The following is a 24,075-nucleotide window of genomic DNA, read 5'->3' on the forward strand; positions in this document are numbered from 1 at the left end:
CCTGTCGTAGCACAGCATCTATATCGCTCCTACCTAGACGACGAGGCGAGCGACAGCTCCTTCCACCGGGTTGTGCAACGCGTGTGACGCGCTCGATAAACACGTTCCCTACTCTTGAAAATTTATTTCTAGCTTTGGTTTCGTCCCAGCCCATCTTCCCACATCCCTCCTTCTTGTGACATCCACCTACCGACATGTATCCAAGCATGTTTGTTCCAAGTATCATGGCTGGGAGACAGCCTTTCCAGTCGGGCTTCACTTGCGCAGCACGTCTACTATCGAATCACAGAAGTCAATCGACCTTGTCCGCTCAGAAACCCTACTGGGATCATATTCAACCATGGAAGGACGTCTCCAATGAGGAATTCATATCTTACAGATGGCAGGTACGTCGATACAAATCTCTTTTGATCCCCACAATACACGATTAGATACAAGACTGACTTTCTTAGCTTCGCAATACCGTCTTCGACAAGCACAAGCTCTATCAGTTCCTTAATACAACTCTGCCCGACAAACTACTGCGCTCGCAGCATGATCAACTCCGGAAGATTCGTACAAAGAACGATTTTATCGAGGATGCTGTGCGTAACTCATCAGCTCGCACCACCCTATACATATGTTGATGCTGACACGGATACAGATCGCTGCTATCAAGCTGGCACCCATGGCCATCCGCCTAACACCACACGTACTCTCGCTTGTTGATTGGCAAAACGCCGTGGATGATCCTATCCGGCGACAATTTCTCCCACTTAGAAGCGGCATCATCCCCGATCACAAGAACATGGAGCTGGACTCCTTGCACGAAGAAGCAGACAGTCCCGTCCCTGGGTTAGTCCACCGATACCCTGGAAGAGCTTTGTTCCTGGCCACATCAATCTGTCCCGTCTACTGTCGCTTCTGTACGCGGTCCTACGCAGTCGGAGGAAACACCGATACCGTATCGAAGAAACCACAAAAGCCCAGCCGCAAGCGATGGGAAGTCATCTTCGACCATATCGCCAATGATGAGTCGCTCGAAGACATTGTTGTATCCGGCGGTGACGCCTACTTTTTGCAGCCCGATCATATCAAAGAGATTGGCGAGAGACTACTCAACATTGCGCACATCAAACGGGTCCGGTTCGCTTCGAAGGGGCTGGCTGTAGCTCCTGGTCGCATACTTGACGATAGTGATCCATGGGTCGACAGCTTGATTGAAGTATCTAACAAAGGTCGAGAGTAAGTCATTCATCTACCACCTATATGTAATGAGGCTAATACAACTGCGCAACTTTCAGCATGGGCAAGCAAGTCTGCCTTCATACCCACATCAACCACGCCAACGAGATCACGTGGATAACAGAACTTGCTGCGAACAAGCTTTTCAAGCATGGTGTTATCGTGCGCAACCAGTCTGTTCTCTTGAAAGGCGTCAACGACGATTTCGGACCGCTGTCAGACCTCATCAAGAAGCTCTCAAACATCAACATACAACCGTACTACGTCTATCAATGTGATATGGTACAGGGCATCGAAGATCTCCGAACACCTCTCAGCAAGATCATCGACCTCGACAAGGAACTCCGAGGAACTTTGTCCGGCTTCATGATGCCGTCGTTCGTTATCGACCTTCCCGGAGGTGGCGGCAAGCGTCTTGTCTCCACGTATGAGAAATACGAGGACGGCGTCGCGGAGTACAAGGCGCCTGGTCTTCCGGGTGTCAAAGGCACGAGAACATACACGTACTTCGATCCGAAACCCGTTGAGTCAGCCGTACTGGAAGAGTTCCGACAAGGCCAGGTCCAGGCTCTGGAGAGAGGCGAGACGCTCGAGCAGTTCTTTGCCAAGTCACCTCCTCGCCCACCGATCCCTACTGGGCCGATGCTGCCTACACCAGAGCGATCTCTCCGGCCATATCCAGGTATGATGGTGGAGCGACCTCAACCATGGACACATGAACAAGCGGTGACTGAATCGGCATATGCGTAATCACGTGATACGCGTTACGCGCTCGCTAGCAACAGCGTCTTGTACGACACACTTTTTCCAACATCAGAGGCGCGGCATTCGAACATAGACATACATTGACGACGAAACGGCCAACAAATCATCACGGCCGCTATCCATGAGTTTCTCCGGGCTCTTTAAGCCTGATCCAAATTTGATCCAGCCTCTCTTAACACTTTATAATATTCGCTCACTTCCCTGTATCATTTATCATCTTACATGTTCCTCCCCGTCCGTTCTTTGTATCAAGAATGGTACTGCAGATACTGCGCAAAAGTTTGACCAATTCACAACTTGCATCTACATAGATAGATCCATATTGAATTCCACCCTTTGTTTCTCATACCACCGACTATGAATGCTCTGTCATCGTTAGCGCCATGGAGTCACAATACATGTCTCCATTTGCCCCATCATGAACATCGTCATCATTACCAGAGATCGTCTCCGTTGTTGCAGCTTGTCGATCGTTTGATACTGCAGGCTTCGCTCCAGAGCGGGAAATCGCTTCTCAAGGTTATCTTGTTCAAGCTGCAGTAGTCGTGTATGTAACGGTATTAGCACAGTGAGCTCGTTCAGCGCTGGGCTCACATATATGGACTATGAACATTCATCACAGTGTCCACACCAAAGAAGAGCCTTAAAGGAGTTGTTCAACGAATTTACATTTTGAAGTTGAGTAAGAACTGTACCAAAGCTGTCCTGTCTCTCTAGCACCCTAGGAATACCTCATCAATGCGGAAAACCTGGGGATTTTCGGCAGTGAATAAGCAAAGGAAGACCCCCGATGTTTTCGTCGCCACAAACGTCTGTGCGTTACCGTTGGGTCCTGTAAGCCAAGAGTTGACACGCCCGTCATTCGTCATAGTCTTCGTCTTCGTATTCTCCGAGTCCAACCAGCATAATATGTAGCTAGATGGCGAGTCTGTGACGAGGTATTTGTAGGAGAAGGTATATGTGACACCTACAATCAGACCGGTGACTGGCTGGCTCAGGATCATGCCGGTGCCTAAGCGGGGTTCTACTTTGTTAACTCGGACCTCAAAAGAGTGACCGTCGCTGGAACCGCCGCTGGAGCCACCAATAGATGTTCCCCAAGTTGGCGGCGCATTCCGGTTACCCCACACATCCGTTGACCAAGACGTCAGACCACGTTCGAAGCCACCGTTTTTGATGAGGTTGGCGCCGGCAGTGCATGTCGGCGCTGCTGCAACCACCGATGTGACGATGGTAGTACGGACAGGGAGAGTGGTGGTTGTTGATGCAGTGCCAGTGCTGACCGTCGCGACAGTAGTAGTAGAAGTCGTAGCGGTTGCTGTGATGGGGGTAGCTTGCAGACTGCAGGCTGCGGAGACAGCACTGGGAGCAAACTCAGCGAGACCAGCAGGTGTGTCGGGACCAGCAACATCGCGCTTCCTTGGAGCCTGAGTGACTGTCGTTGTAGTTGTAGTGACGGGCGTAATCGTGTTGACAACAGTAGTAGCAGGAACAGTGGTAAACTCCGTGGCGATCACAGTCGAAACCTGCGTCGTGTATCCAAGGAACGTAGAGCAGAATGGCTGTAGCGACGAAGCAATGATAGCGGACTTGGCGGCGGCGACATCGCAAGGAAGCTTAGGCTTTCCAGGATCGGCGGTGTTGGAGTAGGAGTAGCTGGAAGCAATGGTGTAGTGGTCGTCTCCACGGTACTGGCCATCGTTGACAGCCACGCTCTTCGCCCATTTCTGGGTGTACATAGAGCAGTATTGGCCTTGGGGCTCGCCGTTCTTCATCAGGACGTAGGTGTTGAAGAACTTGCACAGCATGCGGCTGTTGAGGTGCTCGACGTTCCACTTGGTTTCGGCTTCGCATGCTGCGGCGCAGCGGGCGGGTTCGAAGGGCTGGCCATCGTTGAAGAGTTTGTAGCCCATGTACTGGATAAGAGTCAGCGGCTGTATGTGAACGAGGTGGTTATGAAGTGCTTACAGTATCGTCACCGTTGCAGTCGTTGGGAGCGTTGATGGCAACGTTTCCAAGAGACTCGCCGCTGTAGCCGTCTACAGATACCACATGCTCGCTGTCATAGCCTGGGATTTGTTAGGAAATTTGCGGTTCAACCATGTTAAGCATTCATGGACATACCGTTTGATCCAGCAATGACTACGTGAAAGTCTGCGCGCCACTGTCCGCTGTTGACAGCTGTTTCGGCGGTAACAGGGCTTCCCCACAGTACACACTTGATGACTGTAGTGCTAGCAGGGTTGGAGCATGAATCGGCAGGAACTACAGAAGGGTCCCTTTCGTAGACTGTAGACAATATGAGTAAAAGCTATCACTCAGGGGAGTAGATAGGTAACACTTACAGATGTTGAACGCGGAGCATCCTTCCTTCTCAGTGCAAGAGTCGGCACAGGCTTGGGTGTCGTAGGTATCCAAGGTCTTGTACCCAAGATATGCCACGGCGTTGTTGCTGCCCTTCAAGTTCTTGAACTTGCTGACATAGCCAGCCGGTGTAGAGGCATCAGTAGCAGCCTTTGAGATCTCCTCCATAGCTAGGAAAGCTTCCGGAGAGTCGGGGCTTGGGACTGGTCCTTTTCCAAGAGGCTGTTCTGAGCAGTCCCAACCTCTTCGCTTCAGTGACTTGTCGGCAGAGGCAGGATCCGCGAGGACTGAGGCAAAGGTGTCGGCAACCACAGCATCTGGAGAGTAGGGCACGACCTTGGTACCAGCACCCTCACCAAGCGGAGTCTCAGTGATTGGCGCGGCGGGTATCTCAGCGACTTCACCGAGAGGGATTGATTGAGGCAGGGCTGCTGCGCAGCCTGTCATGGCCAAAGCCGCGAAAGCGTGAACCGAACGCATGTCGAAAGAAGGGGAGGAGTAGAAGGCTGAGGAAAGGATGTCGGCGATTGCTGCTGATGAGTACCTCTGTACCTGGGTACAAACAATCTTTATAGCTATTCATGTTGGAGGTTCACAGCACACTCCAGCGGAGCTGCCGATGCGATAGATCTGTGGCGTTGGTCTCGAAGTATCATGGTGAGCTGAGTTCGACGAGCCTCGTCCCCAGATTCTCTCAGCCCGTTCGAATGTGCAGATTGGACAAGGGACTAGACTCGCGTGATGGTAAGAGTGTGTACATAGGCGAGGATGCCAAGCGCAAACCAACGATAGCTGGACATGGCCTCGAAGTGCAGAGCTGAAAAGAGGTCCCCAATCCGGTAAGACGAGTACTTGGGCTTGCGATGACTAGAATGAATGCGGAGTCCAGCAGTCTCGTGGGAGACGAGATGTCACTCGATCAATCCGAGATCTCGGGAGGATTGTCTGGGGACTCGGGCGTGAGCGATGTTAGCGGCGGCATTTCACCACGTGCGCTGCGAGAGTCTTGCCGAAGCCTTCCTCACTTGGGCACTACCTCTTCGTTGTTCAACCCGATGCAGCACAAGGGAGGTGAAACTAAGTTCTTTCCCCTGGTGAAAGTGTACACTTCGAGGTAAGCGAGGATCGCTACCTTTATTGGTGGCTTGCTGGCGCCTCAAGGCGGCTCGTGCCTGAACTAAAAGAAAAGGTCCGAACCTACAACCTCGCTGGGCCCAGGCTTCCCCACGACAAATGCACACTAACTGACAAAGCGACATCTAGGCCATCGATGGAAACACCGGAAAAGAATGTGCGTTGTTAAGTCTAACTGCTGTTTGCCATGGTGGCCTCATCTCACGCCGGTCACCGCCGCATGCGCCCAAGGACGATCACGGGAAAAGCACTCGGTACCATGACCTTGGGACGGCAGTAGCAAGCCACAAGACGACGATAGACGCAAGGCTGGTGAAGTCTGGAGATGCGCAACACGGTACTAATGGATGCCGAACATAACTCACGTCAACATCACATCCTCGCAACGGCATTCCTTGTTTGATTAGGTCGTATGGCATGCTTTTTTTTCACGTCAATGCCAAAAGGTAACAAGCTATACAATGGCTGCATAAATGCGATGGAATTTCCACCACGTCGCTTGTATACAAGGCTTAAAAAGGGCCTTCAAGCACCAAGGGCGCCAGCGCAGAACAAGCGGGAACTCCGCATACAAGCGAGGACTGTGGCTACCTGAGTATCTCAGTCTATCCTCTTACTTGTGATGGGCACGAAAAAGTTCTAGCGCCACCAGCGTGCTCACTGGAAGAAGGCTAGCATGAGCTTGATGCAAATTTGTGCCTGGAGATGGCTATGGATTCGAAAGACAACACAAGCATTCGTTGTCGTGTATCTGTTGCTCTTCATGGCGTTCAAACACTAAATGCATGCAACGACTTCAAAGCATACACATGAGTGCTTGAGGTCTCTGTATCAGTGGATAGCATGTCTCGTAGTGCAAACTCCTAGAAATTGCACTACGAAACATGCTATCCACTGATACAGAGACCTCACCTCCAACAATCCCACATCTCACAACCCCCTAGCCAACTTCGCCGCCGTCTTCAACCCCGTACCCGGCCTCACATCACCAACCCACATACTCTCCGCATCCCCATCAATCCCCTTCCGTGCCTTCTCAAACGTCTCCTCCATCTTCGCCCTCAACCCACCTTCCTCATCAATCCCACTGTCCTTACCCCACAACTCCAACGCCCTTTCCATATCGCCGCAAGCAAAGATATACTCGCCCAAAGCCATATGCACAGTACCCAGCACATACCACGTCTGCGCCCTCTCGCGGTCGGTGAAGAAAGAGGGTTTGTTGGGTGGAATTAGCTCCACGGGGATGGAATGGAACCAAGGGTTCGAGGTGGGGGAAGGAGCGTCGCATGCCAGACTAAGCGCCTGGGAAACTGATTTCTCGGCTTGGAGTAGGTCTTTCGCTGCTTTCCTGATCTCGTCTGTTGGGTTCGAAGTTCGCAGCCAATGTTTTGTTGACGTGAGGCCCCGGAGTGGAATGGAAAGACTGATGCCGAGGCCCAGTTCTGTCTTCCAACGCAGTCGTTGCATGGACTTGTTGAACTCCTCCTCTTGCGAATGAAGCGTTTCGGCATGCGTCAGATATCCGTACGTCAGCGCGATGATAGTAGCTTGAGCGTACTCATTCGCAAGCGCATACTCTTCCTTCTCCCTCGCTTCATCCGCCAGATCAGCTAGTTCCTGTACACTGCTCATATATGCCTCTGCCGTAAACTTCTCGCCCATCATATTGTTCTGCAGACCCTCCGCGTACCGCGGAAGCAGATTCTGGCCATCAACTTCCACCTTGCCAAAGCCGCTCATCAGACGGAACAGCTCGAGCAGGTCTCCTTGTAGTTTTGACACGGGGAATCCATACGTGTTTACTACATTGAGGAAGAGACTACGTCCTTGAGCCCATGTCTTCGTTGCGCGGCTTGCTTGGTCAAGGAAGTTGATAAGCCGGGGGAGGTATTGAGCTGGGAACATGACGGAAGCGCGTTTCTGCGCGCTGTTCTTCTCCACGAGGACGATTTCGAGGGCGTGGCGCGTGCTCTTCTCTACGACCTCGCTCTTCGCCGTTGAGAAGAGGAGCCCAGAATCCTCGAGCAACGTCTTCGCGTGCCGGGCGTCGCTTGTATAAACATCGAATCTGACCCAGAGATTCTTCTCATAGAAATACGACAGCGAATCTTTGCTTATCTCCTTGTTGACAAAGAACAGCGCTGTGTTCACGGGGAACGGGTTGCGTGACGCGGAGAAGGTCAAGATGCCTTCGTCTTTGGAGATGGTGTGCGTGTAGGACACGTTGGGTGCGCCGTGGTTTACGAGTTCGGTGTCGAGACAGTGCTTGTAAATGTTGTTGCGGACTGATGCGGGGAGGTCGGTTAGACCGAGAGGCCGCTTTCGGGGTGTCTCGGCGAGGGAAGCCGCTTTCATTTTGGTGGCGAGCGTGTTGGCGGTTGCTTCCATTGAGTCGCGCTTTTCGGCTGGGATTGGAGCGGTGGTTGCCATGGTTGGATTTGGGGGGTTGGAAGGGCTTGGTTTGATGTTAGTGTTATTGAACAGACTTAGCGACATTAAGTTGTGGAATCTTCGGATAGCATTGCTTTTGCTTTTGCTGCTTACCTGGCTATAGTAGCTGAACGAGTGCTGCGATTCAAGTTGGCGATGATGTTGGCAAACTTCAGGCCGCTGAACGCGATTCGCAAGCTCAACAACGTCAAATGTCAACTCCATTGATCAAGAAGCAACCAAAGAGGAACGAATATGATCCTACGAGCAAGCATGAGCTCTATTGCGGGGTTTTATAGCTATCCCCAGCTACAGAGGGGTACCTGCCATCAAGTGCGGGGGAACAAGGATACATGTGGAGATCACCAGTACACGCGCGTGCGGATCCGAGTATGTTCCGCTCTCGACTTATAAGCTTTCTGGCTATACAACTACACAGCCAAAGTACATGCGTAGTGCTGATGGCACGCGCACGTGAAAGGTGCGGGGAAGCTCTAGTCCGCCCAATCGGCCGCTAGCCACCTCCGCGGGGTTGAGCCTCATTGTCAGGTACGTACATGTGTCGATCTACTCTACAAATGCGGTAAACGCCTTGAGCGGCTTCGTGGCCTTGAACTCTAGCTCTACGCCTGGAGCGACAAAGAAGATGTAGCCGGCGCTTAGCTTGTATTCCTTGCCGTTGCCCTTCATGGTGCCCTCGCCTTCGGTCACGATCATAACACTTGGTCCACCGAGCGACCGGATCGTCTCGGAATCGCCATCGCCCATGGTTGTGGCTAGCATGCTGAATTCGCTTAGAGGTGGTGCGTACAGCTGCGTCTTGCCGTTCTTGCTTCCATCGAAAGACTTTGCTGGTAGGATCGCCTCCTTGGCGTCATGTGGTGTGAAAGTCAAACTTGAGCAGAACATGTCGATGTTGTCGCGGTCGGCGCGTGGGCAGAAACCAGTGTTCAAGACGTTGTTCGATCGGGCCATGCACTCGATAATATCACCGGAGAGATACGCGTGGATGCCGTCGGCGGGGATGTAGATGCTGTCGCCAGCCTTGAGCTGGAGGTAGTTCATGGTGATGAGAGCAACAAGGGTTCCGTTGTCTGCCTTGTCATACTGCTCAGCCAAACGAGGAATCATGTCTGGGATGTAGCTGTGTTCGCCGAATTGCTCCTTTGGAATCTTCATGAGTGCGTCGTTGGTTTTGCGTACAGCATCCTCAGACGCCAACAGCATTTCCTTGACAACGTGCTTCAGAGTTTGGTCGTCGAACTCAGGCTTCTTGACCTCTGGAAGGAAGGCTTGGAGTGGCGGTAGCTGCATCAAACGCTCGATGTCTTTCAGTTGCTTGAAGCCGCAGAAAGCCTCGAAGTCGCCGAGAGCCAACGCGATCTCTGGCTTGTGGTTGGGGTCGGTGAACTGATCCGGGTTCTTTGCGTGTAGCTTGGAAGCCAAGTCTTTGTTCTGATACTGTGTCAGTTGTGGAACAGATCCATGTAGAGATGAACATACCGGGTGTAGTTGCAGAGGTAGAGCCTTCGCTATCGACAGGACCTTGGGCAGATATGGCAGCTTGGTGTGGTTGAACTTCTCGGCAGTGGCCTTTCCCACAAGCTCATCTGGATGTCTGTCGAGCACCTTTTGAAGGTCCTCGCCAGTCTCTAGTACATACGAAGGCAATTCAGGATATGTGCCCATCCACCTGGTTATGTTAGACGGCATTCGACCATGTGGGTTTGTAAACTTACATCTCAGCGTAACTTGTGTTCTCGTCAACCTTGAATTGTGTGCCTGGGGTCTTCTCGCACAAAGTCGCCGCCAGCGACTTTGAGCCCTGCTTTCCCCACGGGTACTGATTGCACTCGCATCTCAGTTGAATAACCTTTTCGACCATGATTGCGGTTTGCGATATATTAGAGAAGCTAGGATGGAATGTGATTTGAGAAATTACTCGTGAGTTGGAAGTGAATTGATGCCGGTAAGATGGCGATCCATCGCAGTTTTCTTAAGGGATTCGTCCCTTTACTGTGACAGACAGGCGACGTCATAGCGGGTAACGCAGAAGTAGCTGCAAAGCTATGAGCGTGTTGTATTAGCAAGCAGTCGTCATATCGCATGTGGATAAGGAAAGCGCTTGGCGATTGTACCGAGCTTCCGCTTTAGCTGTGAATCTGTCTTTTCGCTGGAGTTTCCCATGTCGAAGATCTTGACGTAGAACCTCGCGAGTCTTGGCGAGCGCTCCTCGAAGACGTTGTATTCTTCGCGTTATCTTGCACCTCACCATCTGGAACCGGAACTACCATAATTCAATACTGGAAAACTCATGCGATGTTTCTTCAGCGTAGCTCATCCACTATGGGCTCCTTGAAGGTGAAAGTCGGCGAATACGAACGTCTTCGCGGAAAGGCCAGATATCGGCAGCGTTTGAATCCCGTATCTGAATGATTGTGCTCAGCAAAGGCATGTGCTAAGTCCGTATCGCCTCTATTCTGGGATGATTGCGGGCTTGGCGAAGCCCATGGTGTGCTATCATTGAAGTTGACGATAGCCCGCTCGGAAGGAGATAACGCAACGTGGAAGAGTTGCACCACGTGCAAGCGCGGCGTTGAGCAGTAATCACTGGCGACGAGAAGCACCAACAACTTATATGCAAATCCATGTGGAATGCCAAAAGACACGCCGGTACTCAGGCAACGTGACTCCTCTCCTCAGCCCGCTGCCCCTGCCCTGCGGCCGCTAAGGCAAGGTCCCTCCTGCCAAGGCCCATCGCATCGCATCCCATGTCGTCGCGTGTCTAGATTAATTCGACCCTTTCCGCGACCGCACAGCATCCCCCAGCCCCAGCCGTGCCCGTCTTCTGCACAGCGGCCGTTCACCTCTTTCGCATAACCCGCAATGTTCTCGTAACGAATTTCCACGCCCAATTCCCGACTTCACGATCTCCAGGTGGCCCATCGCTCGCTCCGCTTTCACCAATCCCGAACCAAACCGCAATTGCGAGTGATCTTCCCGAGACCACGGACGCTTACGACACATCATGCATTTCGCCATGCCCCCGAGGAAAACGTCGCGACCACCGCCCTATGCCGCCCGCAACCAGAGCGGAGGAATTGCGATTCCACCTGCGCTTAAGAACCTCCTTCGCAGCAGGGCAGGACGGTTGATAGTCGGCGGTGTACTGGGCTTCTTTGTCCTGATATGGATGCTGAGTGGTAGTGGAGGAACTAGCAGGAGGACAGCTTCTAAAGTTGGGGGTTGGACAGCCGCGAACATACCCAAACCGGCGATAGGGAGCGGACCGCCCGTGGTGGTGATTACAACAATAGATCCCAAGGCCGACCCGGTCTGGATACAAAAGATCAAGAGCAACAGGGAAGAATACGCCAAGAAACATGGTACGTATCAACTCTCTCCTCCCGCCCGTTGCGATACCAGAGTAAAGAGCTATACTAACCCCCCGTCCCAGGCTACCTCACCTTCTTCCCCACCGCAGACCAATACCCCATCGGCAACTCCCCCGCGACCTGGTCACGCGTCCCCGGCACCCGCCACGCCATGACGCTCTACCCTACCTCAACTTTCTTCTGGTATCTCGACGCCACAGCGCTCATCATGAACACCGCACTCCCCATCCACACCCACCTGCTCACACCCGCCAAACTCGAAACCCACATGATCACCAACGCGCCTGTCGTGCCCCCCGACAGCGTCATCAAAACCTTCAGTAACCTCAAGGGCGACAGAATAGATTTCGTCGTCACACAGGACAAGGACGGATTGGCGCCGAGCAGTTTCGTGGTAAGGAACGGGGAGTGGGCCAAGTTCTTCCTGGATGCTTGGTTCGATCCGATATACAGGAGTTATAACTTCCAGAAGGCGGAGAGTCATGCGTTGGAGCATATTGTTCAGTGAGTTTCCCTTTCTTCCTTCTCCTGAACATCTTGCAAAGTCTGGAAGGGCTCCTGACACAAGGCACTGTTTGCTAATTTTTGAATCTTCAGATGGCACGGCACCATCCTCGCCAAACTAGCCATGGTCCCCCAGAACCTCCTCAACGCCTACGCGACCGGCCCCGCAAGCCCCAAAGACGGACAGTTTACAGAAGGCGATCTCGTTGCCAACTTCCCCGGCTGCGATAAAGACGGAAGGGACTGCGCGAAGGAACAGGAACAGTTCTGGGCCATACTTGAGCAAGGCAAGAACTAGGAAAGCAAGCGCCGGTGTCACTTTGAGGGCAGTTGCGCAACGTAGGAAGCTTTGGAGTAGAGCGTTGGAGTAAATGTGTATTGGATATATGTGAAAGAAAGATATCGGCGTAATAGGCGTATGGGAGACGCAATTGTCCTGGAGACGAGAAAGTTAACGTGGCTGAATCGACGCATTACGGAGTTCATGTACGGCGTAGACGAATACTATTAACATAAACGTTCAGCTTCGTGGTCATGCTTCATATCCATAATATACACAGCTAATCTACACATACCCCTCCTTCCAAACCCCTACTCTCCACCCTTCGGCTTCCGCTGCTTCTTAACACTAACCATACTCCTCCTCGGCCTAACCTTCCTATCCCTAGTAGCCACATACTTCGGCCCACTAACCGTACTCGCACACATCGGCCTCCTCTGTCCGACAAACTTGCCCAGCGGGCTAAACACCTCCACCTCCGGATAGTCCTCCTCCCACTCCGCCATCTTATCCCTCATATCATCTTCGTAAAACTCTTCTTCAAGGATTTCTTCTGCATCCCGTCCTTCCTCTTCCGCGCGGGCAAGTGCAGCGAACTTTCTGCTCTTACGCTGTTCCTCCTCCTTGAGGCGCGTGATGCGGTCGAATTTCGCTTGATTGGGGTCTTTCTTCTCGAGGCCAGATGGCTTCCAGCCTTGAGGTCGTCGGGTCTGTGCACTGACTTCTATCCAGCCCACACCCTCAATGAGGATATCCGTGCTCCAGACGCGGAAGGGCAGGTTTTCGGGCTTCATCTTGCCTGCCACGGGGGAGGTGACGGGGCCGGCGAGTTTCTTGGTCGCGTCCCATTTGAGCTGGAATCTACCGGCTGAGTTCATCTTGGGACCTACGTGGGGAGCGAGTATGGGGGCGACTTGGAGTTGGCGGTCTGAGGTTTGCGCTTGGTAGTCTATGGCTTTTTCGGTCCGCGTTACGTGCGGGTGGATGGGGACGAAGGGGTGGACGAGGAAGACTAGGTCGGGGGTTGCGGGTGTGATGCGGATTAGTCCGCCGCCGAGGATGAGGGATTGCCCGGGCTTGAGGGTGTAGCGTTCGGAGTTTATGCGGTTCTTCATTACGAGGTCGTCGTGGGCGGCGGGCTGAACGAAGGTTTCTAGACCGGGTGTTGTGCGGGCGAGGCCGGGGAGATCGATGAGTTCGCCTCTGTTGTTGCCAAAGGGGATGCGGATTGGAGAAGCGGTGGTTCCGGGGAGTGAGGAGGCGATTGGGAGGACGGGGTATGGTGTGTATGGCTGCGGTGGTGGCAGGAGTGCATCAGGATCGTCGAAATCCTCCTCTTCAGCTTCTTCCTCAAGTTCTGCGGGAGGCTTATGGAGATGTTGCTTAGGTTTGTTCTTCAGTCGTTCCGTCTCGGCGTCCTCTTCGGCGAGCAGTGCTTGTACACGGGTGAGCTCTTCCAGCGACTTTGCGCTGCTGAGCATTGCTTCACGCTCGGCTGCGCTCCGGATCTTGCGCACATCTTGATAATCTGCTCCTCGCCCTTTCGGAAAGACAGCCTCGAAGAGGTTCGACTTCCCTACGTTGACCTTTCCGACCATCCAGCCTGCACCTCCGCGCTCCCAGATGTCTTCTTTGACTTGTTTGGTCCACCATCCCCGCTTTGCGCTCACAAGCCGCACGTTGCCCAGTCGCGCGTTCGCGTTCTGTCTCCCGAGCGCATCTCGAAGCACATCTCGGACGTATGGCATCAGAACATCCACCTGCTCTTTCTTTGGCGCAAGCAGGTCAGCCCTCGTGATGATGAAGCTGACCTCTGCAATGCGATCATTGGCGACCCATCCCTTGTGTTTTGCGCGTCGGTTCTGAGTCCGAAGTTTGGGTATCCGCAGGGACGATTGGAGGTTTGGGACTATGGAGAGCGGAAAGTCGGCGGCATCGACGACGTGGTAGATGTGATTGCGGCGGTGGGGCGACTCTGCGATGGTCTGCTGTATGGATTCGACGGTCGGGTGGTGAATGGGCGATCCTTTGCGGTGGTGGATGAGGTTGTGGCATCGGTCGCAGACGGGCGTGGACGGCGTTTCATCCTCTGGCTGTGTTTCGATGGATTCGCCCTGAAGCCCCAATTCTCCGAGCAGCTCAGGATTCACATTCTTGAGCGCCTTGGCATATACGTCGTCCTCGACAGTCGCCTCTTTTGCCTTTTGAACACCGTCAAGGTATTCCCGTATCGAGTTCCGGTCTACGTCGTAGTACCCGGCCTCCCTCTTGTTGTATATCTGGGATGGCGCACCACATCCTGGACATGCCCGTGGCAGTGACCTCTGGGTTGAGGTTGTGTCTGGTGAGAGTTTATTGGGAGGATCGTCGCTGGTATCGGTAGGAAGGGCGGTGGCATTGATTTGATCCTGAGGCGTTACAAAAGTCGAATACTTCTTTAGAGGTTCTTTCTGCGGCGTTCGACGGCGATGAGAGGCTGTGGGCGCTCTGACCAGTGCGGGACAGAGGAAGAGAGGGACCGAGGCTTCATGGTTCAGCAGCGTCCTGGCTTGCCTTAGAGCGGGTCGCATAGTGTACGAGAAGTCTTACTGAATGTCAAACCGAGTCAATTCACCCACGCGACGCGCCAGTTTGCCATGAAAATTAGTGAAGACCGCCGGAGTTAGCAGGGGTGGCTCGGCTAAGCGAATCGGAGGCGATCGTGGCTGCCCCGAGTCATCGAAGCTCTCCCGCGAAACGGGCGACGGGGAGTTTATTGCTTTTCTGGGGTATTTTGCTCAGACCACCCACTACAATAGTCGACGGGAAGCTCTATCACCCTCTTCTCTCCCTCTACGCTGCCCCTCAACTCCCCTTCCACCCCGCACACAACTCAACCATGCTCGCGTCATCAAGAACGGCGCTGCGCCAGGCGGCGACTAAGCAGCTGTCCCTCAGGACCAGCGTCCGAGCTGTCTCCGCTTGGTCGCAGGTACCGCAGGGTCCTCCAGTAAGTGGCAAAAGCAATTGGGCCCCAGTCGTGTTTCACCAGAGCTAACTGACTCCCAGGATGTAAGTACAGCTCCTGATAAGATAGGCCATGCCGTAGCTCACCGCCCCGCCCAAGGCCATTCTAGGTATCACCGAAGCCTTCAAGGCCGACAGCAACCCCAAGAAGATCAACTTGGGTTAGTATAAGCTCTTTAATCCGACATGGAAGGCGCGACTGACAGCTATCGACAGGTGTTGGTGCCTACCGTGACGACAAGGGCAAGCCCTACGTCCTGCCATCCGTAAGGGAAGCAGAGGAGAAGATTGTCAAGTCATCGCTCGACAAGGAATACGCCGGCATCACCGGTGTCCCCAACTTCACCAAGGCTGCCCTCAGGCTCGCATACGGCGCCGACTCTACGCCCCTCAACGACGACTGCATCGCCGTCACCCAGACCATCTCCGGTACCGGTGCCCTCCGCATTGGTGGTGCCTTCCTCGAGCGTCACTACCCCGGCGCGAAGGCCATTTACATTCCCACGCCGTCATGGGCCAACCACAACGCTGTCTTCAAAGACTCCGGCCTCAAGGTCGAGAAGTACCGCTACTACAACAAGGACACCATTGGCCTCGACTTTGACGGCATGGTGGCCGACATCAAGGCCATGCCCAAGAACAGCATCGTCCTGCTCCACGCCTGTGCCCACAACCCTACTGGTGTAGACCCTACCGAGGAGCAGTGGGTTCAGATCGCTGAGGCTGTCAAGGCTGGCGACCACTACCCCTTCTTCGACATGGCCTACCAGGGCTTTGCCAGTGGTGACACCACCAAGGATGCCTTCGCTCTCCGCCACTTCATCAAGGAGGGCCTCCGCCCCTGCCTGGCTCAGTCTTTCGCCAAGAACATGGGTCTCTACGGCGAGCGTGTTGGTGCCTTCTCCATCGTCTGCGAGTCTGCCGACGAGAAGAAGCGCGTTGACTCTCAGATCAAGATTCTCGTCCGCCCATTGTACTCTAACCCTCCAGTTCACGGTGCACGCATTGCCTCTGAGATTCTGAACGATGCTTCCCTCAACAAGCAATGGCTCGGTGAGGTCAAGGGCATGGCTGACCGCATCATCACCATGCGTGCCCTCCTCAAGGAGAACCTCGAGAAGCTCGGCAGCAAGCACGACTGGAGCCATATCACCTCCCAGATTGGCATGTTTGCTTACACTGGTCTGACAGCCGAGCAGATGGACAAGCTAGCGAAGGAGGTAAGTTTATGTTTTGCAACCATCTTGATATCCGCAGCGCTAACCGCCATGACAGCACTCAGTCTATGCTACCAAGGACGGCCGTATCTCGGTCGCGGGTATCACCAGCGAGAACGTCGGCCGCCTGGCCGAGGCCATCTACAAGGTCAAGGGTTAGGATCGTCATGACAGTGTTCTACTTCCTTTCGTGATTCAGCAAACCTTGTGACATAACATGGCGCAGCATTGTACCGTGCAGACAGCATCGGCGGCTAGATTATACAATGAAAAAGCATACAAGAAATGAAACGGCTCACGATCTTACAACCTCCTCATGCCGTCTTTTGTGTTCTCGGATCGAAGTACCTGATTCGTTTAATTTGGTCGATCCTCCAATCCTTCACCGAAGTTTTGTTCCCACTCAGACTTCACCCACTTTATCCCCACACCCCACGAGTGGTTGGTCCTGTCGTTTGCGAGTTCATCGGTAATATACAGATCATTACCTAGCATAGTATCGCTGATAACTCGCACAGCACTGTGCAATGACGCTAGTTCCCGTGCGCTGGGACATCGTGATCGCGAATGACAAACGCACGCCTACCTGTCCGGTTTTACTCACTTGCATATGCGGAATACCAAAAGGGTGTTCAAGCCCTACAGCCGGAGCTGCTTCGGTTTGTGTCGCGCCAAGGTCTCCGAAAACAACGAAGCCAAGTTTTGTGTGCTTCACGGTTCGACAAGTTGCGCCGGTACCGCACACCGCATCGTTCAGCAAGTGACCGTACCGATGAAACCGTCACGCTAACCACTCCACTCAGTGACCCTGCAGCTGCGATCCGCAGGTTCCTTGTCCTGCACGTCTGCATCACGAACGCTGATCCCAGACGCCTCTACGCACTATTGCTTCCGTCATCCGTAGCCCCTGCTCCAGCAACAGGAAAGTATCGAAGCTTTGCAGCTCGGAGGAGGCCGGACGAACGAGCATGATTCAGGTGCATTGCAGGTTTCTGCGAGAAAAGAGGTCAGGGTCCAAGGTGCATGCCTGTCTGTGGAGTGAGTGCCCGGGCCTATGGCGTTTATTCGTTTCCAAGACGCATGTGCTGGCAGAGGTTGGAATTGTCTTAATAGGACCTCTACACGGCCGTTGAGAGCGCGCAAAGCATGGAATCCAACGGCGACCTGTCGAGGTACTTGTGCGCGGTACATGCTGCTAGCCCAACCCAGCAAATGAGTTTTCAGGGTCCGGGTGAGCATGCACGATGACGATGGCTGGCGGAGTGACGTCGTTGTTCTCACGACGAAAACCAACCCTCGTCTTTCTTTATATTCGTACGCTGGCACCCCGCCCTGCCCCCTTCCAACAGCGGGAAATGGCAGACTTTCGAACGCTTCCAGGCCTTCTTGGCGCCCTGTCAACCGCACTCATTTTCCAGTCTTTGCGCACTCCATGGTCTGCTCTGCCGACGGGACAAAGCGGTGCGAGCGAGGGTCGCAACTAGCCCCATCAGCCGCAGAAGATACCACGGTGCGGGCAAGCTGCCAGGTCAGAGGGCAGACTCCACACACGACCCGGGCGCGTTACCTTACTTTTGGCCGGCCAGCCGATGAGGGCGATGGGGGGCATGGTCGCCAGTCAGCCGCTGGAAGAGGGCAGAGTTGGCTCTGTGACAGGCGATCCACGGCGAGTGAAGGCTGCCGATTGACGTCGAGGTATCCACCCACATATAGCGAGGCCTTATTTCTGTGCCTATGATTCCGTGGCCCCCCTCTTTTGTGGTGATGCAAACATCGCCAATCTCACTTCTAGAACCCTCGCGGCTGTATATGAGCAGCGTGCCCGTGACCACCAGTGCCACAAATTGCTTTCTTCTTATCTCACCGACTCGACGTGTCGTCCCAATCTACCGCGAACAGGATAGCTTTGTCGCTTCCCTCGGCAGCCGCTTCCGTCGAGACTATAGCGACTAAACGAGCAGAGGGGTTGACTAGACTAAGAGGGCTTCTGTACGTAGTAGTTCGGTAGGCAGCGTAGCAGTCACACTCACATCTCCCACTCTGCCCTGCGTCCCGAGACATTGCCCTCTGCAGAAGACAGCAGCTCTAACAACGGCGCTCACAGCAACAACGGGCCGACCCTTTCGTCATCCACTAAGCCACATCGAGCCGCAGCCAGTGAATCGGACAGCCGCACGGCCCACTACTGAGGCGCGAAAAAATATCCGTCACCGTCGCGCCCAGAGCATTGAAGCGCTGCGACGCCAGTACACGAAGGTGTCGACAGCATCCCGCGAGGTTGAAGAGCGCTTCCCGTAAATCGGATTTGCTGTTGCGTCCTGTTCAGCATGTCGGTTACCGACGACAAGGTTCGTGCTGCCCCTCCATGTCCTGCCTGCCTGCTCCTGTCTGGCCCCTCCATGTCTGCAATTCTCCGCACGTGTCATCCGCCTGCTGTCCCTACAACACTGTCGCAACACGCGCCTATCTATAGCTCAACCTCCTAACCTAAAACTCCCCCCACAGAACGGCGACATCATGTCGATCCCTGGTGCCGAGGACCAGATCGACCCGGCCACCTTTGAGCAGATTCTCGAGATGGACGAGGACGAGGTCGAGCGCGAGTTCAGCAAAAGCATCGTCTACGACTTCTTTGGCCAGGCCGACCAGACCTTCAAGAAGATGGACAAGGAGCTGTGAGTGCCCCATGCGCGCCCTGCGATATGCGCGCGACGACTAACGCCACCCAGCGAGAAGAAGGAGGGCAAGTACCTCAAGGAGCTTAGTGAGCTAGGCCACTTCCTCAAGGGCTCGTCCGCCACGCTCGGCCTCACCAAAGTCAAAGACTCGTGCGAGAAGATCCAACACTACGGCCAGCTCAAGGACGACGCGGGCACCAAGGACATAACAGAGGAGAAGGCGCAGGAGAACCTGGCCAAGATCATCAAGCAGGCAAAGACGGAGTTCACCGACGTCAAGGAAATCCTGAAGAAGTTCTACCAGGACGAGGGCGACGAGGAGGAGGCGGAAGAAGAAGCCGCGCCCTCCCCTACTGCGGCAAAGAAATAGAGCCCGCATCAGCCAGAGCTACGGCGCGAGCACACCAGTCTCGCACTCGCCACGCTCAGCTGGGAGGAGTCGGTATCGGTAGCAGCCAAGTCTAGGACCGTACGCTTCACGGAGCGACAATTGCGACTCCGGGCTTTCCGCTCTACCGCGACACTTCCTCATCCTTGACGAACTTTCTCCTGCGCGACATTCCACCATCTCACGTTCCTAGGAGCGCTTTTTGTGTACATGCCGTCATCGGGTCAGCGAGGAAATTCCAGTACTCTACATAGCTTGCCCTCAATTTGTCTATTTGGTTCCATCGCACTTGCATAGATTACGAATGAATGTTAACTCTCCCTATCGTCATGATGAATGTGTTGTTGCTCAAGCGCAGAGTAACACTTCACATGATCGCAATGCAGCTGTAAATACTTTAGACAAGCATCATCCATTGGAACTAATACCATGCTAACCCCTCTCTGAACTATATACTCTGTGACATGGAACGTTCCTCAGCCCTACGGGTGAAGGGCCGAACGTGTGCCCAGCGGCGGCGCATGTCACTCACCCCACCTTCGGGACCTACGTCACTCTTCGCACATGGCGTTGCCGAACTTGGTGTTGCGTCTGATAGGTTGGAAAGCACGCTTTGATAGGCTCAAGACCGTGCCCCATGAAAAGTCAACACCATGAGTGGTTCCATCGTCAGGCCCTTTTCTCGGTTCCGCCGTGGTAGTCTTGCCGGTGCTGCCGTGGGATCATGTGGCGTTTGGTTCGGCGCGCCTAGAATCGCTCTTTCTTTGCCGTGAACCCTTCATTTAGACGCTCCTTGCGCTTCTCGCGCCTTCCTTGTCTTCTCATGCTCTTTGCGGCGGTCTTGCATCGAGCTGCGCCTGGACCAATCAGCCGACGCACTACTGTTACTACTGCTATTACGCACTCCACTCGTTGCCTAGCAAAGAACAGAGCAGCTAGGAAAGCCCAATACGTTCATTCAGATCAAATTTCCTCTGTCGGATTCCACACCACATCACCAATCATGGGCAAAAAGAAGTCGAAAGGCGAATACAACGATTTCCTAGATGGCGAGAAGCTGCGCGACAACACCGAGATCAGGACGACATTACAAGGCTTTGCATCTCGAGACATCCCATCACCATCAGTACAAAAAGACCAGAAAGACAGCAAGAAACCAGGCAAAGGCGGCGCAAAGAAACCACAACTCACCCACTTCCTCTGTCTCCCCCTAGTCACCGAAACAAGCCGCCCCCAACTCCAGCAAAGACTCGAAAACTTCAAAGAAGGGCTATCAAAAGATGGACCCGTCCCCACGAAAGCCGTCCGCCCAGTCGGCACCCTGCACCTCACCCTCGGCGTAATGAGTCTCTCCCCCCAACAATTAGAACAAGCGCAACAGTACCTATCAGACCTCGACCTGCACACCCTCCTACGCGACATAACCCACCTCCGCGTCGCAGAAGCCGCCGCCGAAAGCGGCGAGATAGCCGAGAACCTCAATGCCGCCGCCATGCCCGATACGGATGCTTTGACAGTCAACCTAGAGTCCTTGGTTCCGATGCAAGCGCCGCATAAAACGAGTATCCTGTATGCGGAACCGAGGGATGTGTCGCAGCGGTTGTATCCTTTTGCTGAGGCCCTGCGAGAGAGGTTTACGAAAATGGGGTTGTTGGTTGAGGATACCAGGCCGTTGAGGTTGCATGCTACGGTTCTGAATACGATTTATGCGAAGCCGAAGGGGAGAGGGGGGAGGGGGAGGAGCAAGAGTGGGATGTTGAAAGATGGGTTCAAGCATGTGGAACGTAAGGTTTCGCCGAATCATCATGGGAATGGGGTGGATGGTCAGACTGGGAACACAGGCGCCAATGGCCACGATGAAAATGAAGAAGATGGCGCGTCGACAGCAGGGTCTGTAGATGGTAACGCTACCGAAGCTTCAACAGCAGAGTCATCCCGTCCGATCGGTGAAGGTCATGGTCCTGATGGCAAGAGTTGGATGCGCTTTGACGCCCGCAATCTGATTGAGAAGTACAAGGGTTTTGTCTGGGCGGAGGGTGTCAGGGTGGATAGAGTCTGTATCTGTAAGATGGGCGCGAAGAAGATTTGGAGTGGAGGTGCGAAAGGACAGGGTGAGGTGATGGATGAACGGTATGAGGTCGTTTGTGAGAAGGAAATCTTCTAGTTCTTGCTATGGGAAGTGGACCAGGATGATCATAGGGACGATTGGTGTATGGCGTTTCTGGAGAGAAAAGCGTAGCGTGTATAAGAACTGGCGCTTGACGGCGTTATGTTAGGTATTAGAGCAAGGTATAGACACTTCCCATCGCCCGTAAGCCATCAAGACATCAACACAACAACCGTACGCCCCATAACCTCCCCACTTCCATCAACCCCCCCGTTCCAGCTTCCCAATCTCCGCCTCAACCCTCTCCATCTCCTTCCCCAACCCCTCCTTCCTCCTCGCCAAATCCCTCATCCCCTTCTCCCCCGCCTTCCCATACAACTCCAGTTCCCGTCTCGCCAACGCCTCGCGATCCCAAAGCGCCCTCTTCCCGCCTCCCAGTCCCTTCCTAAACTCTTTCAGCGCTTCCACGAATTCCGCTGGTGGAGGGTGTAGCAACGAGTGCGTTTTAGCTTGCAGACCCAGTAAGATGGCTTTTGTGTGGAGGAGGTCGGCGGAGGATTTGGTGTGTCGGGCTAGGGCGCCTTGTTGGGTTTGTTCGAGGATTCTTATGCTGGTGGAGAGGAGGGTCGAGTGGGTTGAGAGGAGGGTGGTTAGGGTTGTTGTTAGATGGATTTGTGCGGTTTGTAATTCACTAGGGAGGGTAACCATAGCGGAGGTTTTAAGGGTGAGAGATGTGCTGTGGAGAGATGAGATTGGTAGTGGGGAGACGGGAGAGGCGATGCGGCAGAGGTAGTCCGCTATGGTCGTGAGTTGGGTTGAGATTGCCGAGGCGACAGGAGCGATGTTTGAGTGGAAAAACTCGATGTCTTCAGACAGAATGTCGAGATCCGATGCTGGAACTTGGCCGTTGAGTTGGGCGGTTACTGTTTCTGTAACTGCGTGCAAGTCTGGTGGGAGGTGGGTGGCTTTGGATGGCAGGGTTGAGAGCGATGTTGTGAGGATTTGCGTTGTGTGCAGGGTTGTGAGAGCGGTGGCTAGGGTCTAGAGGAAGATCAGCATGCGATTTCAGTATGAATACTCAGTTCAATGCGTAGATTGAAGGGCTTCAAGGAGAAATAAATGGGAAATCCTGCTGACAAACAGAGACATGATAGGATGATTATAAACAAACAAATGAACAGATCCCAGCAACAGGGAACGAAAGTACGGGATCAGGGACATGGTAAATATTTGGACTATCTTCGGAACAGAGGAAGGAAACAAGGTCTTACCCTTCGTATCTCATCATGCACACGCTGCTGTTTCGTGTCTCTTGACGAGCCATTAGGATTAAGCTTCCTCGTGCAAAGGTCCTTGTATAAGATCTCAAAGTTGGGATTGCGCTGCAGCACCGCGGGATCAATTGGTGGTAGCATGGCGTTTGGCGTACTTATTTGGTGTAACTTGAAGGTACGACTAAGAGCGACGCGATGAGAGTAGGTGCAGTAAAGTAGCGGTAGGAGCTTGCGCTAACCCATCAGCACCTAGCGCCTTGGCCTCTCGTTCACTCCTACCGCTTCCAAGACCCGCATCGTCTTTCCCATTATAGTGTCCTATATCAAGACGCTACTCATCTGAACCAACAACAAAAACATCACGCGTCTATCAATCTTCCCAACTCCCACAATGCCAGAATCCCGCCGCCAATCCTCCACACCCACAACATCAACATACCACCTCTACAACCGACAGGGCTCCTCCTGCGCCCGCCGAGTCCGTATCGCCCTCTCCCTAAAACAAGTACCCAACACACTCTATCACGACGTAGAAAAATACACACGCACCTCCATTGGCACAAAACAGTACCTCGCCATAAACCCCAGCGGCGCCGTACCAACTCTAATCCACGAAATCACCACACCAGGACATTCGACCAAGCAACGTTTCGTACTTACACAGTCTACAGCGATTCTCGAGTATCTAGACGAGATGTTTCCGGGGATATGTCCGTTGATGCCGCTGGTAGGCAACAGAGAGGACAGAGCGCGAGTGAGAGAGTTGGTTGCAGTGGTGACGCAGGATATGTTTCCTTTTGCGAATCGGGGGAATGGGGTGAGGTTGTGTGAGGTTGCGGGTGCGACGGAAGAGGGACGGAAAGAGTTTATCAGGCTGAAATTGAATGAGGGGTTTGATGCTTATGAGGCTATGTTGGTGACGTGTGGGGGGAGGCATAGCGTAGGTGATGAGGTGACGATGGCGGATGTGTGTCTTGTGCCGCAGGTGTTGCAGGCGCAGTTGTGGGGGGTGTTTGTGCTTGGATGTGATAGATGGCCGTTGATGAAAGCTGTGGTGGGTAGGTTGGCGAGGGTGAGGGCTTTTGCTAGGGAGATGGGGGATATTGCTGTGGATGAGGAGACGATCGTAAAACCACTGCCTTGAGATATGAGCGACGCGAGGAATTAGTAGTGACTGCCGTCTTTTCGAGGATGCATACTCTGGATAATAATCTCAATGCCCATAGGCATCACAGCATAACAAACAGCAAGTTGAAGTCATAACGTCTTGAATTCCGTATAAAAATGAATCTCAACATCAACATAT

General features: G+C 53.6%; 10 protein-coding genes across 10 annotated transcripts; 5 read left to right on the forward strand and 5 right to left on the reverse strand.

The window, feature by feature from the left end:
- Positions 1 to 206: 206 nt before the first annotated feature.
- J4E90_006941 (uncharacterized protein) lies at positions 207 to 1,974 on the forward strand (the record flags this gene model as incomplete). The annotated part of the gene is made up of 4 exons (XM_051436483.1): positions 207 to 386; positions 453 to 584; positions 644 to 1,224; positions 1,284 to 1,974. The coding sequence occupies 4 exons, from the start codon at positions 207 to 209 to the stop codon at positions 1,972 to 1,974; spliced, it is 1,584 nt and encodes a 527-aa protein (XP_051289229.1).
- Positions 1,975 to 2,702: 728 nt separating this feature from the next.
- J4E90_006942 (uncharacterized protein) lies at positions 2,703 to 4,800 on the reverse strand (the record flags this gene model as incomplete). Its single annotated transcript, XM_051436484.1, has 4 exons — positions 2,703 to 3,905; positions 3,958 to 4,058; positions 4,114 to 4,278; positions 4,335 to 4,800. The coding sequence occupies 4 exons, from the start codon at positions 4,798 to 4,800 to the stop codon at positions 2,703 to 2,705; spliced, it is 1,935 nt and encodes a 644-aa protein (XP_051289230.1).
- A 1,617-nt stretch (positions 4,801 to 6,417) lies between these two features.
- On the reverse strand, positions 6,418 to 7,920 carry J4E90_006943 (uncharacterized protein; the record flags this gene model as incomplete). The annotated part of the gene is made up of 1 exon (XM_051436485.1): positions 6,418 to 7,920. One exon carries the CDS (start codon positions 7,918 to 7,920, stop codon positions 6,418 to 6,420), a length of 1,503 nt encoding a protein of 500 aa, XP_051289231.1.
- A 567-nt stretch (positions 7,921 to 8,487) lies between these two features.
- J4E90_006944 (uncharacterized protein) lies at positions 8,488 to 9,805 on the reverse strand (the record flags this gene model as incomplete). The annotated part of the gene is made up of 3 exons (XM_051436486.1): positions 8,488 to 9,375; positions 9,424 to 9,613; positions 9,660 to 9,805. The coding sequence occupies 3 exons, from the start codon at positions 9,803 to 9,805 to the stop codon at positions 8,488 to 8,490; spliced, it is 1,224 nt and encodes a 407-aa protein (XP_051289232.1).
- A 1,155-nt stretch (positions 9,806 to 10,960) lies between these two features.
- On the forward strand, positions 10,961 to 12,117 carry J4E90_006945 (uncharacterized protein; the record flags this gene model as incomplete). Its single annotated transcript, XM_051436487.1, has 3 exons — positions 10,961 to 11,306; positions 11,378 to 11,819; positions 11,913 to 12,117. 3 exons carry the CDS (start codon positions 10,961 to 10,963, stop codon positions 12,115 to 12,117), a joined length of 993 nt encoding a protein of 330 aa, XP_051289233.1.
- A 293-nt stretch (positions 12,118 to 12,410) lies between these two features.
- J4E90_006946 (uncharacterized protein) lies at positions 12,411 to 14,669 on the reverse strand (the record flags this gene model as incomplete). The annotated part of the gene is made up of 1 exon (XM_051436488.1): positions 12,411 to 14,669. One exon carries the CDS (start codon positions 14,667 to 14,669, stop codon positions 12,411 to 12,413), a length of 2,259 nt encoding a protein of 752 aa, XP_051289234.1.
- A 308-nt stretch (positions 14,670 to 14,977) lies between these two features.
- GOT2 (Aspartate aminotransferase, mitochondrial) lies at positions 14,978 to 16,482 on the forward strand (the record flags this gene model as incomplete). Its single annotated transcript, XM_051436489.1, has 4 exons — positions 14,978 to 15,088; positions 15,188 to 15,266; positions 15,322 to 16,325; positions 16,381 to 16,482. 4 exons carry the CDS (start codon positions 14,978 to 14,980, stop codon positions 16,480 to 16,482), a joined length of 1,296 nt encoding a protein of 431 aa, XP_051289235.1.
- A 2,167-nt stretch (positions 16,483 to 18,649) lies between these two features.
- Positions 18,650 to 19,370, forward strand: J4E90_006948 (uncharacterized protein; the record flags this gene model as incomplete). The annotated part of the gene is made up of 3 exons (XM_051436490.1): positions 18,650 to 18,670; positions 18,828 to 18,997; positions 19,052 to 19,370. The coding sequence occupies 3 exons, from the start codon at positions 18,650 to 18,652 to the stop codon at positions 19,368 to 19,370; spliced, it is 510 nt and encodes a 169-aa protein (XP_051289236.1).
- A 1,021-nt stretch (positions 19,371 to 20,391) lies between these two features.
- Positions 20,392 to 21,552, forward strand: J4E90_006949 (uncharacterized protein; the record flags this gene model as incomplete). Its single annotated transcript, XM_051436491.1, has 1 exon — positions 20,392 to 21,552. One exon carries the CDS (start codon positions 20,392 to 20,394, stop codon positions 21,550 to 21,552), a length of 1,161 nt encoding a protein of 386 aa, XP_051289237.1.
- A 204-nt stretch (positions 21,553 to 21,756) lies between these two features.
- On the reverse strand, positions 21,757 to 22,910 carry J4E90_006950 (uncharacterized protein; the record flags this gene model as incomplete). Its single annotated transcript, XM_051436492.1, has 2 exons — positions 21,757 to 22,536; positions 22,767 to 22,910. The coding sequence occupies 2 exons, from the start codon at positions 22,908 to 22,910 to the stop codon at positions 21,757 to 21,759; spliced, it is 924 nt and encodes a 307-aa protein (XP_051289238.1).
- Between the last annotated feature and the right edge of the window lie 1,165 nt (positions 22,911 to 24,075).

This window comes from Alternaria incomplexa (genome assembly GCF_024043165.1).
Source record: "Alternaria incomplexa strain BMP 0042 chromosome Unknown scaffold_10, whole genome shotgun sequence".
Classification (NCBI taxonomy): Eukaryota; Fungi; Ascomycota; class Dothideomycetes; order Pleosporales; family Pleosporaceae; genus Alternaria; species Alternaria incomplexa.